The 14,407-nt window shown below is 35.6% G+C and overlaps 1 protein-coding gene across 1 annotated transcript; it reads left to right on the plus strand.

Moving 5' to 3' along the window:
• Positions 1-1,685: 1,685 nt before the first annotated feature.
• LOC121256671 (phosphatidylinositol 4-phosphate 5-kinase 1-like) lies at positions 1,686-6,373 on the plus strand. The gene is made up of 8 exons (XM_041157523.1): positions 1,686-3,198; positions 3,298-3,462; positions 3,596-3,761; positions 3,963-4,073; positions 4,157-4,350; positions 4,452-4,582; positions 4,673-4,766; positions 5,421-6,373. The coding sequence occupies exons 1-8, from the start codon at positions 2,027-2,029 to the stop codon at positions 5,728-5,730; spliced, it is 2,343 nt and encodes a 780-aa protein (XP_041013457.1). The 5' UTR covers positions 1,686-2,026; the 3' UTR covers positions 5,731-6,373.
• The last annotated feature ends 8,034 nt before the right edge of the window (positions 6,374-14,407 follow it).

Raw genomic sequence — 14,407 nt, forward strand, 5'->3', positions numbered from 1 at the left:
ATAAAATTATTTTTATTATAAATTTAATTTAATATATTACATCCCATTTTGTGAATTTATTTTGACAAGATATTAAAAGTATAAAATCTGAAAAAGTGGGATTTATATTTATATTTATATTTTGAAGAAAGGCGAATAGTTCAAAATAAAAAGGTAGTAGTGATATACACGTTGAAATTTCTAGGCAATTCCGTCACGTCACGATGAAACCAGGGCTTGGAGATAACTCAAGAGAGGAGAGAGTAACCCATAGAAATAGAATGTGAAATGCCTTTTATCATTCTTATCACAATTTCATTTCATGTTTCATTAATTTTTTATTTGAAAATGGATCATTTTTCGTCAGCATATTCTCTTATCATCTCAAATGTTTGATAGAAATAGAAATACTTAATAATTTTTTCAATCATTTATATACATATTCTCTATAATTCGACTAAAGTTTTTAATTAAGGATCTGCATCGCATGCATTTATACCCCTGCCTAAATCCAAACACACTCTCGTGGGAATGGAAGAAAAAGAAAGATGGGAAAATGAATGAAAATTAAATTCAAAAAAATAATAAATAATAAATTTTAATTTTCATAATCAATTTATAAAATTACTAATTAAATTATTCAAATCAACCAAGGTGTGGTAATATGTGATACTATCTGTAAACTCAACATAAACACGACATGAAATTAATGGATTTGAGTTTGATGTTAATGAATTCGGCTCAAAACAGGCGGATCCACTAAAACATGATTTATAAACGAGTCAATAACGAATCAACCTGTTTAATATAAAATTAACCTGTTTTGATATGTTTAGAATTTATTTTAAAATTAAAATTTTATTATTATTAAGTTGTTATATTGATACTTCTCAGTATGCTTATATTTTTATTATCGATATTATAATTTTAAACCTATGCTCATATTTGTAATTATATGGTTTGTAATGTCAGTTTTAGTATATATTAAAATTTGAAAAATATTGATATATTTTTTTAAAGATATTGTAGTTATTAATAAATATAGATTTTAAATTTTATATAAAATTATATTAATCAGGTCAAATGAGTTATGTATTTTAGTTAAACTTATTTACATGAAACAATAATGTTTAAACAAATCGTGTCATGTTAACATATTTCTAATTAATTATTAAACGAATTTAAATGGGTGACCCGACCTATTATTTAAATGGATTGAGAAGTTTGACATCTTTAACTTAACATGTTCGAATTAATCTATATAATCAAAGAGTAATGCTATATACAGTCTCTATTTAGAGACTGCAATGCAAGTTTAGATAATTTTATTTTTAAAATTTTTTAAAATTATAAAAATGTTTCTCCTAAAATGATATCTTTTCTCATTTAATAAAAAACCTATATATACAATCTTTAAATAAAGACTATACTTAAAAATTACAAATAGAATTTCTCATAATCGAATACTCATGACTTACATGACACTTAACATAATCCAAAAATACTATATGCCATCCCTTAATCAACCCATTGCGAGGTGGAACTATAAAAATAGAATAACATTATTCTCAAAAAATACGAAAAGATAAGGGTATATTCGTCATAAGATTTTAAAAGCCGAGCTGGTGCTGTACTCTCTGTTTCGTAGCACCATGTTGGCTAGGTAAGGCCGGCTCATGAATGTCATTCTCTCTCACACCTTTCCTTTTTCTTAGGGGTTTTTTCACATATTAGTGTTCACACGCATATAGTCACAGTACCCCTCTCTCTCTCTCTCTCTCTCTCTCTCTCCGCTTTTCTCCTGTGACTGTTGTGGATGTTTGGAGGATTCCCACCTCTTTTCTATACGCACAAAGAACTGAAGGGAGTTTGCGAGAGAGAGATCACAGGAAAAAAGGGGAAAGTTCTGGAGAGAGAAACTACGAAATACTCCACGCTCCGGCGAGTCTTCCTTTCCTGGATTGAGAACCAGAGTGAAATCCGGTAATGCTGTAAATAATTCGTATATAGGTCTTAAATACAGGGTAAGCGAGAGAGCTTGGCTTGTATGAATGACCCAAAAATGCGTGAAGCGGCACTATTCTGTGACGAGCTTAACGACATCGTTTCCAGCAGCAAGAAGAAGAAATCAGAAGAGGAGAAGCTAGGGAAGGATACGCAGAAACCGCTTCAGCTAGTCGGAGTAGGCCGTTGCAGATCCCAAGCCGCTTCGCGGAGAGTGACGCCGACCACCTTGACGGCTTCGCCTACCTTAAGCGCCGGAGTTGCGTCCCCGTCGACCGTCGAGAAGGCCCTACCGAACGGCGATCTCTACATGGGTAGCTTTGCGGGGAGTGCGCCGCACGGATCGGGAAAGTACCTGTGGACCGACGGGTGCATGTACGAGGGGGAGTGGCGGAGAGGGAAGGCCTCGGGGAAAGGAAGATTCTCGTGGCCCTCTGGCGCCACCTACGAGGGCGACTTCAAGTCGGGTCGGATGGAGGGGTTCGGGACCTTCATCGGGTCTGACGGCGATTCCTACCGAGGGTCCTGGAGCTCTGATCGGAAGCACGGTTATGGCCAGAAGCGCTACGCCAACGGCGACTACTACGAGGGCTACTGGAAGCGTAACGTACAAGACGGGCAAGGCCGGTACGTATGGAAGAACGGGAACGAGTACGTGGGCGAATGGAAGAATGGGGTAATTTCTGGCCGGGGAATCCTGATTTGGGCCAACGGGAACCGTTACGACGGCGAATGGGACAACGGCGTTCCCAAGGGGAGCGGGGTTTTCACTTGGCCGGATGGCAGCTGCTATGTCGGTAGCTGGAACAAAGACCTTAAGATTCAGCTACCGAATGGGACGTTCTATCCGGGAAATGGTAAAGAGCAATGCTTCAAAAGCGGCAATGGCGCTTTTCTTGATGATGATAATTTGATGATAACGATGCGGAAGAGGTCATCCGTGGACGGCGCAAGAGGAAGCTTGACAGAGCGGAGTTTTCCAAGGATTTGTATATGGGAATCAGATGGAGAAGCCGGGGATATCACCTGCGATATACTCGACAATGTGGAGGCCTCCATGTTTTATCGGAACGGGACGGGGTTAGATCGGGACGGGATTCGACAGTTTCCGCGGAGGCCATGCTGTTTCACAGGCGAGGCTAAAAAGCCTGGGCAGACAATATCAAAGGGGCATAAGAATTACGATTTGATGCTTAATCTTCAATTGGGAATTAGGTAATTTGTTGAGCTGTGATTATGGGTTCGATTTAGTTTCTATTATTATGTTTATTCATTGGTTTTGAAGTTGAGTATTGAATTTATTGTTTGTCTTAGGTATTCTGTTGGAAAGCACGCGTCTTTGTTGCATGAGCTTAAGTGTACTGATTTCGATCCCAAGGAGAAGTACTGGACTAGATTTCCACCCGAAGGATCGAAGATAACGCCTCCCCATCTGTCGACAGAGTTCCGGTGGAAAGATTACTGCCCCATGGTGTTTAGGTATTGTTTAATTTGCCTTTTGTAGTTCTTGGTTTTGTTTGTCAATATCTTTCCCAATTTCGCTCGAATGTCTTGTACTGCTATTTTTTCTGCTATGGTGATGAGGTATTTCTGTTTTGGGGCCGTATATTAGACATTTGAGAGAGTTATTCCAAGTAGATCCTGCTGACTACATGATGGCTATTTGTGGGAATGATGCCCTCCGAGAGCTTTCTTCACCGGGGAAGAGCGGAAGCGTCTTTTACCTTACCCAGGATGATAGATTTATGATAAAAACTGTGAAGAAATCAGAAGTCAAGGTTTGTTGCCCGTCTTTTGACCTTTTTGTCTTGCTAAAGTTCAAACTTACCCAATATATTAAAATCAATTCAAAAGAATTACTGGCATAGTTTAAATTATTATTATTTTTTTTTTGTCTGCTATACTTTCTTCACCAAGCACTACTCCTGAGAGGAGGAACAATTAGATTGTGTCTCAAAGTTTGGTAATCATTTTTGTAGGTGCTTCTTAGGATGCTTCCGAGTTACTACAAACATGTTTATCGGTATGACAATTCCCTGGTGACAAAATTCTTTGGGGTGCATTGCGTCAAACCAATTGGTGGCCAGAAGGTGCGCGTTGTGAGATAATTTCTGGTATATAGCTTTAATTGATTTATACGATTATCTGATTGTGTCATGTGATTGGGAAGCAGACTCGGTTCATCGTGATGGGTAACTTATTCTGCTCAGAGTATCGTATCCATAGACGATTTGACCTTAAGGGATCCTCTCATGGCCGCACAACAGATATGCCAGAGGGTGAGATTGATGAAACCACGACCCTCAAGGACCTTGATCTTAATTTTGTCTTTCGCCTCCAGCAGAGTTGGTACCAAGAGCTCGTCAAGTAAGTTCAAACCGTGTACCAGTATCTCCTCTAATTTGATTCACTCAGGTTTCTCTATTTGGTCCTTTCATCTGTCATAACATGCTTGAAACCTTGCTCAGACAAGTCGATCGTGATTGTGAGTTCTTGGAGGCGGAGGGAATCATGGACTACAGTCTTTTGGTTGGTCTTCACTTCCGTGATGACAATACATGTGATAAAATGGGGTTATCACCATTTGTATTGCGCACTGGTAATCAATTAATTCCATATCATATATTTCGCTGATCAATGGATTTATGGAGATCATATGGATGTTGAAGTGAATGAGCGCATTTTTCAGGCAAAAAGGATTCATATCAGAATGAAAAGTTTATGCGAGGATGCCGCTTCCTTGAAGCGGAGCTACACAACATGGATCAAATTTTAGCTGGCCGGTATGTTTTTTAACTGTTGCTTCCTCAGTTTGTTGATTGTTCTAATCACCTAGTGTTGCTGTGGAATCTGTTGGAATATCCTCGAGGTTAATTGGGAAAAACCATTTTCAATTTATCATAAATGTATGCCTTTCATTTGAAAAAACTTTGTCAATCAGAGTTCGCATTTTTGTTAAGCTTTGTCTTATTTTTATTGCATTAATGGATTGAACATGCTTGTTGGAATTATTGAAAGTGACTTGGATTGTCTTAGCGATTCTGTGGGGATAGTTCAGTAGACAACAGTTGTATGTGGGGCATATAGAGGGGTATTATTGTCCAAGGCTTTCTCAAATAAGTTGTGCCCTTGATACTTCTGTCATTGAATGGCTGATGAATTTTGTTGCCATGGATGCTCAGTCTTGATTGCCGATTATCGTAAAAATAAATTTGATAAAAATCACTTCTGATTGAGCCAAGTATTTTCCGTTAGATAAGATTAGCATTACCTATATCTATGTAGGAGGACATGGGAGATTAGAGGGTTCCTAAGAATATGAAATGGGTTGTTTTGGTCTATTGATGCGTTTAGTTTGGTTAAAAAATGAAATTTTCATGCTTATATGAAAGGACCATATTTTTACTGAATTGAAAATGAAACATTTTCTGTATCAGAAAGCCCTTGATCAGGTTAGGAGCGAATATGCCTGCAAGAGCAGAGCGGATGGCCAGGAGGAGTGACTTCGATCAGTATACTCCTGGTGGTATCAGCCGGTTGACCCCTTCACGCAGTGGTGAGAGCTGCGAAGTAGTCCTTTATTTTGGGATCATCGACATTTTACAGGACTATGATATCAGCAAGAAGATAGAGCATGCATACAAATCCTTTCAAGCTGACCCAACTAAGATTTCAGCTGTTGATCCAAAGCTCTACTCAAGGAGATTTCGGGATTTCATAGGGAGAATCTTTATAGAAGACAGGTAGCACACAGACAAGAATATTATTGATGGTGAACCAGTACTGTTGGATTGAGAAGAATCTCCATCTCATTCTGAACCTTTCTAGAGAAAAAGGCTGGGAATCATGAGCTCTTCATCGGTTGGAGCAAATGCATGGGTCAGAAGCCAGGCCGCTACTATGCGGTGGCAATGACCCGACAACCTCTAGTCGGCGGGTTGGGGGCGGTAGTGGCTGATTTTTGAAGATACAGCCGTGGTGTTGTTACTTCTCGAAGGGGTAAAGCACTTGTACATGCGGTGTGGGAGGGGATTGGATTATGATTTGCTTTTTTTTTTTGGGGTTAAAATTTTTGTGGTAATCAAGGAATGTGAAGATTGGAAAGAATAGGGGTATAGGGAAAGCCAAGAAAATGTTGCCCAGAGAGAGATTCAAAAATGGGAGACTTGGAATAAGTGTACAGTCTTATAGAAATGATGGATTATGGAATTCCATTTTCCCATGGAATTATTTTTGTGGAAGATATTTTCAAAAGGAAAGGGAGATATGGGTGGTGTTATAACACAACCTGCCAGCGAGAGGACCCATGGGGGGAATTCTAACCCTCTGGGTCACGCTCTTTTGTTTGCTGTTTATATAAAATATAAGGAAAATGGAACTATTATTAGGTGATGGAAATGGGGTCATTGTATTGCTTTTGCAGTGAAAGGAAGGCAATAGGCAGCAAGAGTAGTAAAGACATGAAAAGGAGAGAAAGCACCATAAAAGATGCGCTGGCCTTTCTTGTTTCTTCACTTTGCTTGCTCAGTTTAGTTACTCCTCTCCCTTCTCTTTCTTTTTTTCTTTTTTATTATTCAGAAATTGTTTTCTATGCTATTTTCTCTTTTTGAATCGAACTCATTTTCAAAAGAAATATATAAAAATAAATAAAAAAATGAAATCGGTGCCCTCACTCTGTCTAGTTACAAAATGTGGGGAATCAAGAATGATCGACGTGGCAGGCACCCAATTGTGGGTATCTGAAAGTGTGATTCCTGAGATTTTGGGAAGGGAGGGTAATGATGTCATTTGGATGATACCAATAGCTCATTGGGACTCGGCCAAGGTTTTTTTTTGCTTTCTACTGCAGAGGTCAAAGACAGTCAGGCTGACAGTGGGGTAGACTGTAGAGAGAGAGAGAGAGAGAGAGAGAGAGAGAGGTGGTCCTGCCCGGGCTGCCCTACCCTATACACACAGATGGGGTCGAAACTCTGGTGCAGTACACTTTTCTTCTTCTCTTTTTGACCTACTTCTCTTCTCTTTTTGGGAGCTTCTAAACTCCTCTTTGCTCATACCAAACCCCAGCTCTCTTGCTCTTTCGGACATGTGGATGCCACTTGATGATGATGGATTTAAAAAGGATTTATATCACTTGAGGGGATAAAAATTTAAAATGCTTTTTTTTTTTTTTTTTTAAGAAACACGATTTTGTTTCTTGAATTGCCTTGCTCAATATAAACAAATTCTAACAACTAAGAACATAGAATGAATTCAAGGATCACTTCAAAACATGGAACATAATGTATAGATTTTTCCCGATCTATTATAAAACTAATCAAGTAATTAAACAGTTCTCGTTCCATCTTTTTTTGTTTTCAAGATAAAGATAATAGTATAAAGTTATCATAGTAATGTACTATTGTTCATGAATTCAAATTCTTAACTCTTATTTCAAATGCATATTTCACACTTGTTAACTATGATTTGGTACTCTCATCCTATCATATGATGTTACGTTGATTAAAATTTATGCTTATATAAGCAATTTTAATTATATGATATATTACGATAAGATGAGACTACCACATCATCCGTCCGAGAGTATTTAATAATTACTCATCTTAAGAGATTGCTGACGTGTTGGCTCGCTTGGAAAAATAAAAACACAATTCCTATCCTTCTAAGTGAGGGGAGATTTCATATGGAATCTACAACATCATGGTAACGTACTTGTGTGCTACAATACATACCCCTTTTGCCACACATGCAACAATTAGATCATATCTCTCCCATTTTTAGCACTTTAAAGAAAGGGGACACTTGTTGAGATTATAAAGGGAGATCATATCAATTGAGATTATAAAGGAAATCTTAAATATTGCACGGATAAAAAAAAAATAATGATAATGTATAGAGAAAGGAACAAAGTTTTTTTTTTTTCTCAATTATATTTGTCAAGAAATTGAATTTATGGAAATTATATTTAAATAGTTCTTGAAATAACTAAACCATGACCAATAATTGAGGAAGATTGAAAAAGTCTCTCTAAAGAAAAATTCTTCTCATCAATTATTATTTACACCCTACACCTTATGAAAAATATTTCTATATTCTATAAAAAAAATATACGTGTAAAATGTGAAAATAAATAGTAACTGATATATAATATTCCTCTCTAAAAAAAAAATATCAAATTAGAGATTACTTATATAAATTAATAAAAAAAACTGTAGTTGAGAAAGATGGAGGTCTCTCTCTGTTTTTATTTTTATTATTTTGTTTTTTTTTTTTTTTTGTCAGTAGTTTAGCACATGTTATAGCACGTATCTCGTCGAAAGGACGACAGGGTTGACCCCTTCTCCCAAAAAAAAAAAAAAAAAAAGGGAAAGAAAAAGGAAGAATGATTGTCAGCTTGCTATTGCTAATGGGATGTAATTAATTCTCAGTATATAAAATTGCAAATTAATTAATAGATCAGAAGATGATGTGGCATTGTGGGTCCATAGCATAATTCCGACCTAATGAATGTACTTTTATTCGGATTGCGTACCCATCAATAGTCTGTATGTTCTGGTGACAATTAAGTAAAACGTACGTTTTCAAAAAATAAAATAAAACGTACGATTAATAAATATTATATAATTAGATAATTTAGATTTTCTTATTTTAATGTCTCTTGTCTTTATTTTGCGTGACACAACGTACCTTTCTTTTTTGTATATAGTGGACTCAAAATGATCAATTATTTTAAGGTTCATTTCGAAATAATATATGTAATACTCCAGTTTAAAATTTAAATGGCATAAAAAAAAAAAAAAAGAAGTTCGCAGCACAAAGCGTGTGGAGTGTGGAATTTGAGACAGTGGCTGAATGAGAAGATTTTCTAATATATAAATAAATAAATAAATAAATATATATATATATATATATATATAGAGAAGTGGGATATGTGTAAGAGTCATGTCTAATGAACATTTCGATTGGATGGTAAGCAGAGTGCATTAGCCATTAAAACAGGGGTAATAATAGACAATCCTTTTATCACCATTTTCTTTTAAGTATTTTTTAATATCTTTAATAATTAAAAAAAATTTAAAAAATATACAATTTCACTAATAGTCATTTTCTTAACAATTAAATAAAAAAAATTAAAAAAATTAAAAAGAGTAGTAGAAAAGTGATAAGACTATTATTATTCTTAAAACAGTGGCGTACCTTAAAAGTAATACTTACCGTCAAGAACTCTTTAAAAATTGACTAGAAAATAAATAAACCTTGATTTATATATGTACCTTAAAAATCCCCACAAAGATCAGTACAGTGTATTAAATCTAAGCTAGATTTCAACAAATTAAATATTGTTAAAATTCAAGGGTTTTGCTAAGGTTTGGACATTAGATTAGTTGCATGCATGTCCACTTGCGGATTCGTTTTTTTTTTTTTTTTTTTTTTTGTTTTTTTAAATAAATTTTTGTGCATTTCTTTACACTTCACACAACCTATATTTCTCTTTTTGTCATCCTTTGGTTAGGTATATAGACTACTCAAACTTCAATTTTACCTTAAAAATATTTGCTCATAAATTATAATTAGATTTACAATCAATTCGTAGTAAAAAAAATTTGAATTAATAAATCATCTTAAATTTAAAAATGCACAATACAATAATTAAAATTTATTCTTTAATGTTGTTGCAATTCTTTTGAACAGGATTTCAATATCTTGAATGAAATCTAATGACGTAGTTATGGATAGATGATCAAGAGGATAATTTTTATTTTAAAATTCTCCATAGCCATGGCTCCCCCCCCCCCCCCCCCCCCAAAAAAAAAAATCAAAAATCTCATTTAGTACTTATTTGTCTAGGTTTCTTTTAGTTTTTTAATAATTTTTCATACTTACACCTATTTTTTGTCATTAATAAAATCTCACATTTTTTTTTACATCTCATAAGAGGCAAGAAAATATCTTGGTATCTTTTTATAAGCTATTTGGTAAATTTACAACCTCATTTTCCCTATTTATTTATACTTTTCCTTTCAAGTCTACCACTAACTAGTTTGTTTGGATTAGTTTTGTTAGTAAGTGAATGCAACAAATCTCACATAACTATTTCTATCTATATTATAGAGACTTTACAGTATTCAATCTTAGATTCAACAGAAAAGTTTATCTTTTTTTACTTAATTTTTATCATTTACTTCAAAAAATCTTATATGGCTATTTTTATCATTTACTTGAATCCGATGGAGCTCAAGTGAGAGGTTTAGATGAGTGGCTTTAATAATTTAATTTTTTCATAGATAACAACCTTATATGGTTAATATTTAATTTCGGTGACATACTTTGCTACCTTAAGAAATTCCTGATTTTTTGTGCGCCACGAGATCGGACTGGTACCGAGCTGGATGAAGTAGCCTGTGGTGGAACGACGGGTGGTGGGGCAGCTGGCCCAATTAGAATCAGTATAAGCTGTAACCTGAGTGGTGCTAGAAGAGTTGAAAAAAATGCCTTGGCCGGGGCTCCCTTTGATGTAACGGAGAACACGCGTAGCAGCAGTCATATGAGGAACACGAGGGGCATGCATAAACTGACTAAGAATGTTGACGGCATAAACAATGTCAGGTCGAGTGATGGTCAAATAAATGAGACGACGATAAATGCTAGGATCAGGAAGTAGAGGCCCATCTTCATTGGAAAGCTTCAAATGTTGTTCCATAGGAAAAAAGAGGTGGTCCGGGCACCATATTGGCTACTGTCAGAAAGTATATCAAGAGCATATTTTCGCTGATTCAGGAAAATACCTGCAGGAGAACGTGCAACTTCGAGGCCAAGAAAGAACTTCAGAGAGCCAAGATCCTTGGTTTTGAAATGAGTGAATAGATGATCCTTGAAAAACTCAATTTGGGGAAGAGCATTGCCAGCAACTAAGATGTCGTCAACATATACAAGAACAATAGTGATGCTTGTGTGAGTAATAAGGGTGAATAAGGAGTGATCAGCCTGAGATTGACGAAAACCTGCATCAAGAAGCACAATAATTAGTTTGAAAAACCAGTTGCGGGAGGCTTGCTTGAGACCATATAGGAATTTTCTGAGTCGACAAACACGGGTCTCCCCCTAAGTGCAATAACCGGGAGGTGGGGTCATGTAGACTTCTTCATCAAGATTGCCATGAAAGAAGACATTGTTGACATCAAGCTGATGAATGATCCAATTTTTGGTAGCAGCAATAGCCAATAAGCAGCGGACAATGGTCATTTTGGCTACCAGAGCAAAAGTCTCATGGTAGTCAAGTCCTTCAACTTGAGTGTAGCCCTTGGCAACCAGTCGGGTTTTGTATCTCTCAATGGATCCATCAGCTTTGAGTTTGGTTTTGAAAACCCATTTACAGCAATGGGTTTCTTATCAGGTGGAAGATGGTCAAGAGTCCAAGTGGAGTTAGCTTCTAGAGCCTGGAGCTCAGTAGACATTGCCTCGCGCCAATGAGGATGTTTGAGAGCATCAGAATAGCATGAAGGTTCAACACAAGAGGTGAGAGCATTTAAATAAGTAATATGTGAGGGAGAAAAGCGAGAATAGGAAAGAAAAAAGATAAAGGATGAGCAATACCTGAAGTCGTTGTAGCAGGTGAAGACGCCGTGGGCTCTGTGTGTAAGGTGGGGCATATGTAATCATGGAGATAGGAAGGCCATAGACAGGTGGAGGTGAAGGTGAGGAATGTGGAGTTGAAGGAGGGGAAGATGAAGGGGGTGGAGTTTGAGGAGGGTTTAGAGGTGTTTGAGAAGTAGGTAAAATGAGTTCAGGGACCGGAAGAGGAATGATGGGAGATGAAGGAGAAGAGGAGGAGGTGTCTGAAATATTTTGAAAAGGGAATTGTTGTTCATGGAAGGTGACATCACGAGAATAGAAAATGGACTGTGTATCAAGCTTGTAGAGTTTAGCTTTGTGAGTGCTAGGGTAGCCGAGAAAGACAAATTTAGTATCACGAGGAGAAAATTTATCACGGTGAGTACGAAGAGTTTGTGCATAACAAAGATACCCAAACACACGAAGGTGATCGTAGTTGGGTATTTTGTTGAAGAGAACCTCAAAGGGTGATTTATTTTGAAGAGTACGACTGTGAGTGCGATTGATGAGATATGCAGCAGTGAGAACACAATCACCTCAAAAATGAAGGGGTAAGTGTGCTTGAAAACGTAGACTGCGAGCAACATTAAGGAAAAGATCCTATTGTAACAGATGCCTAAAAATAAAAAATTCTTGATTTTGTGCAATCCAAAAATATGGAAAGAGATAATTCTGTCAATAAGTATATACATATTCTATAAATACATAATTAAGTAAGTTACAACCTATAGTAGTTGTATACATATTATCTTATGGTATAATATTAGTACGTACTATATATAAGCGAAGCCATGACTTGGATACTATAATGCTACGTACCATATTGCATGCATGTAGTGTATATATATATATATTATATATATAAGAAGTTAGAAAGCAAACTCGACATACTTATAAACGTCGTCGATCAGTTTTTCGTTGCAAAATCATCAACTACCATATATTTGTCAACACGAAAGAATATATATCTCTTGTTTTTGTTTAGCTTCAAAATATTTCTTTCGGAACGTACTGATCTCTTCTGGCTTTTAATTTCCTGAGCTAAAATCTCAGAAGCTCATGATGGTCATAGTGATACGACAGTATTTGAATTTGACTCAGAATGTTACCGTTAATCTGTTCTTACATAAATATATATTTTGTGTACAGAAGTAGACATCGGGAATATAAGACTGGAAGTATTACAATTATAAAAAAATTATATAAAAATAAATTTAAAAAATAATATAATGTATACATTAAATTATAAAAATATTTTTAAGATAAAGTAGATTTAATATATTATATTAAGTCACTTTAATGTATAAATTTAGGTCGATTACACAAATAGATAAAATGAGATAAAAATTAAAAATTAAATAAAATTTTATTAAAATATCATTTTTATTTTAAAATTTTAAAAACTAAATTATTTATTATATTTTATATAAAAATTTAAAAAAATTATAATAATTACATCTCATATCATCCAAAAAACCAAATAAGGCCTTACTTTTTACGTAATCTCCTGCTAAAAGTATTTCTCGGAATAGAAAGAATATGGAAAAAGCTATTTTGCAAGTCAAAATTGTTTGGGGGAGAGGAGATATATCAGAGACAGTAGAGATGAGAGAAGCGTGGAAGCACAGATCTCGAAAAACTGATTGGAGCGAGGAATCGACAATAGAGTGGCAGGTTTAGTAGGAGGGAGTTCTAGGCCTGCAATTTATATATATATAACAGAAACCTATCTAGCATAGTAGCATGCCTGAAAAGCACAAAAGAAAACAAGAAACCCTAAATACGGAGATGTCAACTACTTTGGTAGAGAAATCTACCCCTTTGATCTCTGTACTGTATGTCTTTCGTTGGCAATAGAGCTGCCCTGTTGGGATCATGAGTTGGGGACCATTACAAAAGAAAATTTATTCAAATTTTGTAGTACTGATCATCTCTGTCTTCGCCGAGTCAGACACACTCGCCGTCTCTAATTAGTGGCATGCACTGATGCACGTCGTACATGATCACCACGACATATGCTTCGCTAATTTGCTTTGCTTGGCATGCATGCACAGTCGCACGTCCTCTGATCAATACTGTTTTTTTTTTTTTTTTTTTTTGGCCATTGGAAGTTGGAACTCAGGGACGAAGTTAGGAAGGCTATATATACAGCTCCGAAAAACCTGAAAAGAAGAAAATATTTATGGGTAGATTTTGGCACTATTTTAAGGTTAAAGAATATTGATTATTAGCAATATATAATGAAGGTGAGGCATAAATTTTGCAATTTCCTCTTGATATTATTTAAAAAAAAAGAACAAATAATATTCAGGTTGTAAGAGCTAGCTGCTAGAGAATTCATATTGAAAATTGCCATTAAGCTGGCAACCACCATCCTATTCCTATCTGTACCGGAAGTTTTCGTTCTTAAAGAAATCGCTTTATGTCAACGTTTAAAAGCTGTCAACCTTCTAGCTTTCACCAATAAAACAAATTAATATTAAGATAAAAAGAGAGACAAGGATCCAGATCATCTCACATGCATTCTCATTAATTACCATTTATAGATTATATTAATATATAGGCTAGCTCTTCAATTTAATACATACTACGTACGGATCAACTACCTCATTTACTATAATTCTCTGTGGCCCGTGCCCTAATATATATATATATATATATATATATATTTTCCAACTAGCTCTGAAAGCAGCTCAACGTACATGAGTTAGAAACAGCTAGACTGACTGGCTAAATAATGCAAGCTGAGAAGGCTGCAAAACTTGATAGATATTCTTCTGTTCTTAATTTTCTGCTAGCTGTTCGATCTATATAT

The sequence above is a fragment of the Juglans microcarpa x Juglans regia genome, chromosome 3D, assembly GCF_004785595.1.
Source record: "Juglans microcarpa x Juglans regia isolate MS1-56 chromosome 3D, Jm3101_v1.0, whole genome shotgun sequence".
Taxonomy (NCBI): Eukaryota; Viridiplantae; Streptophyta; class Magnoliopsida; order Fagales; family Juglandaceae; genus Juglans; species Juglans microcarpa x Juglans regia.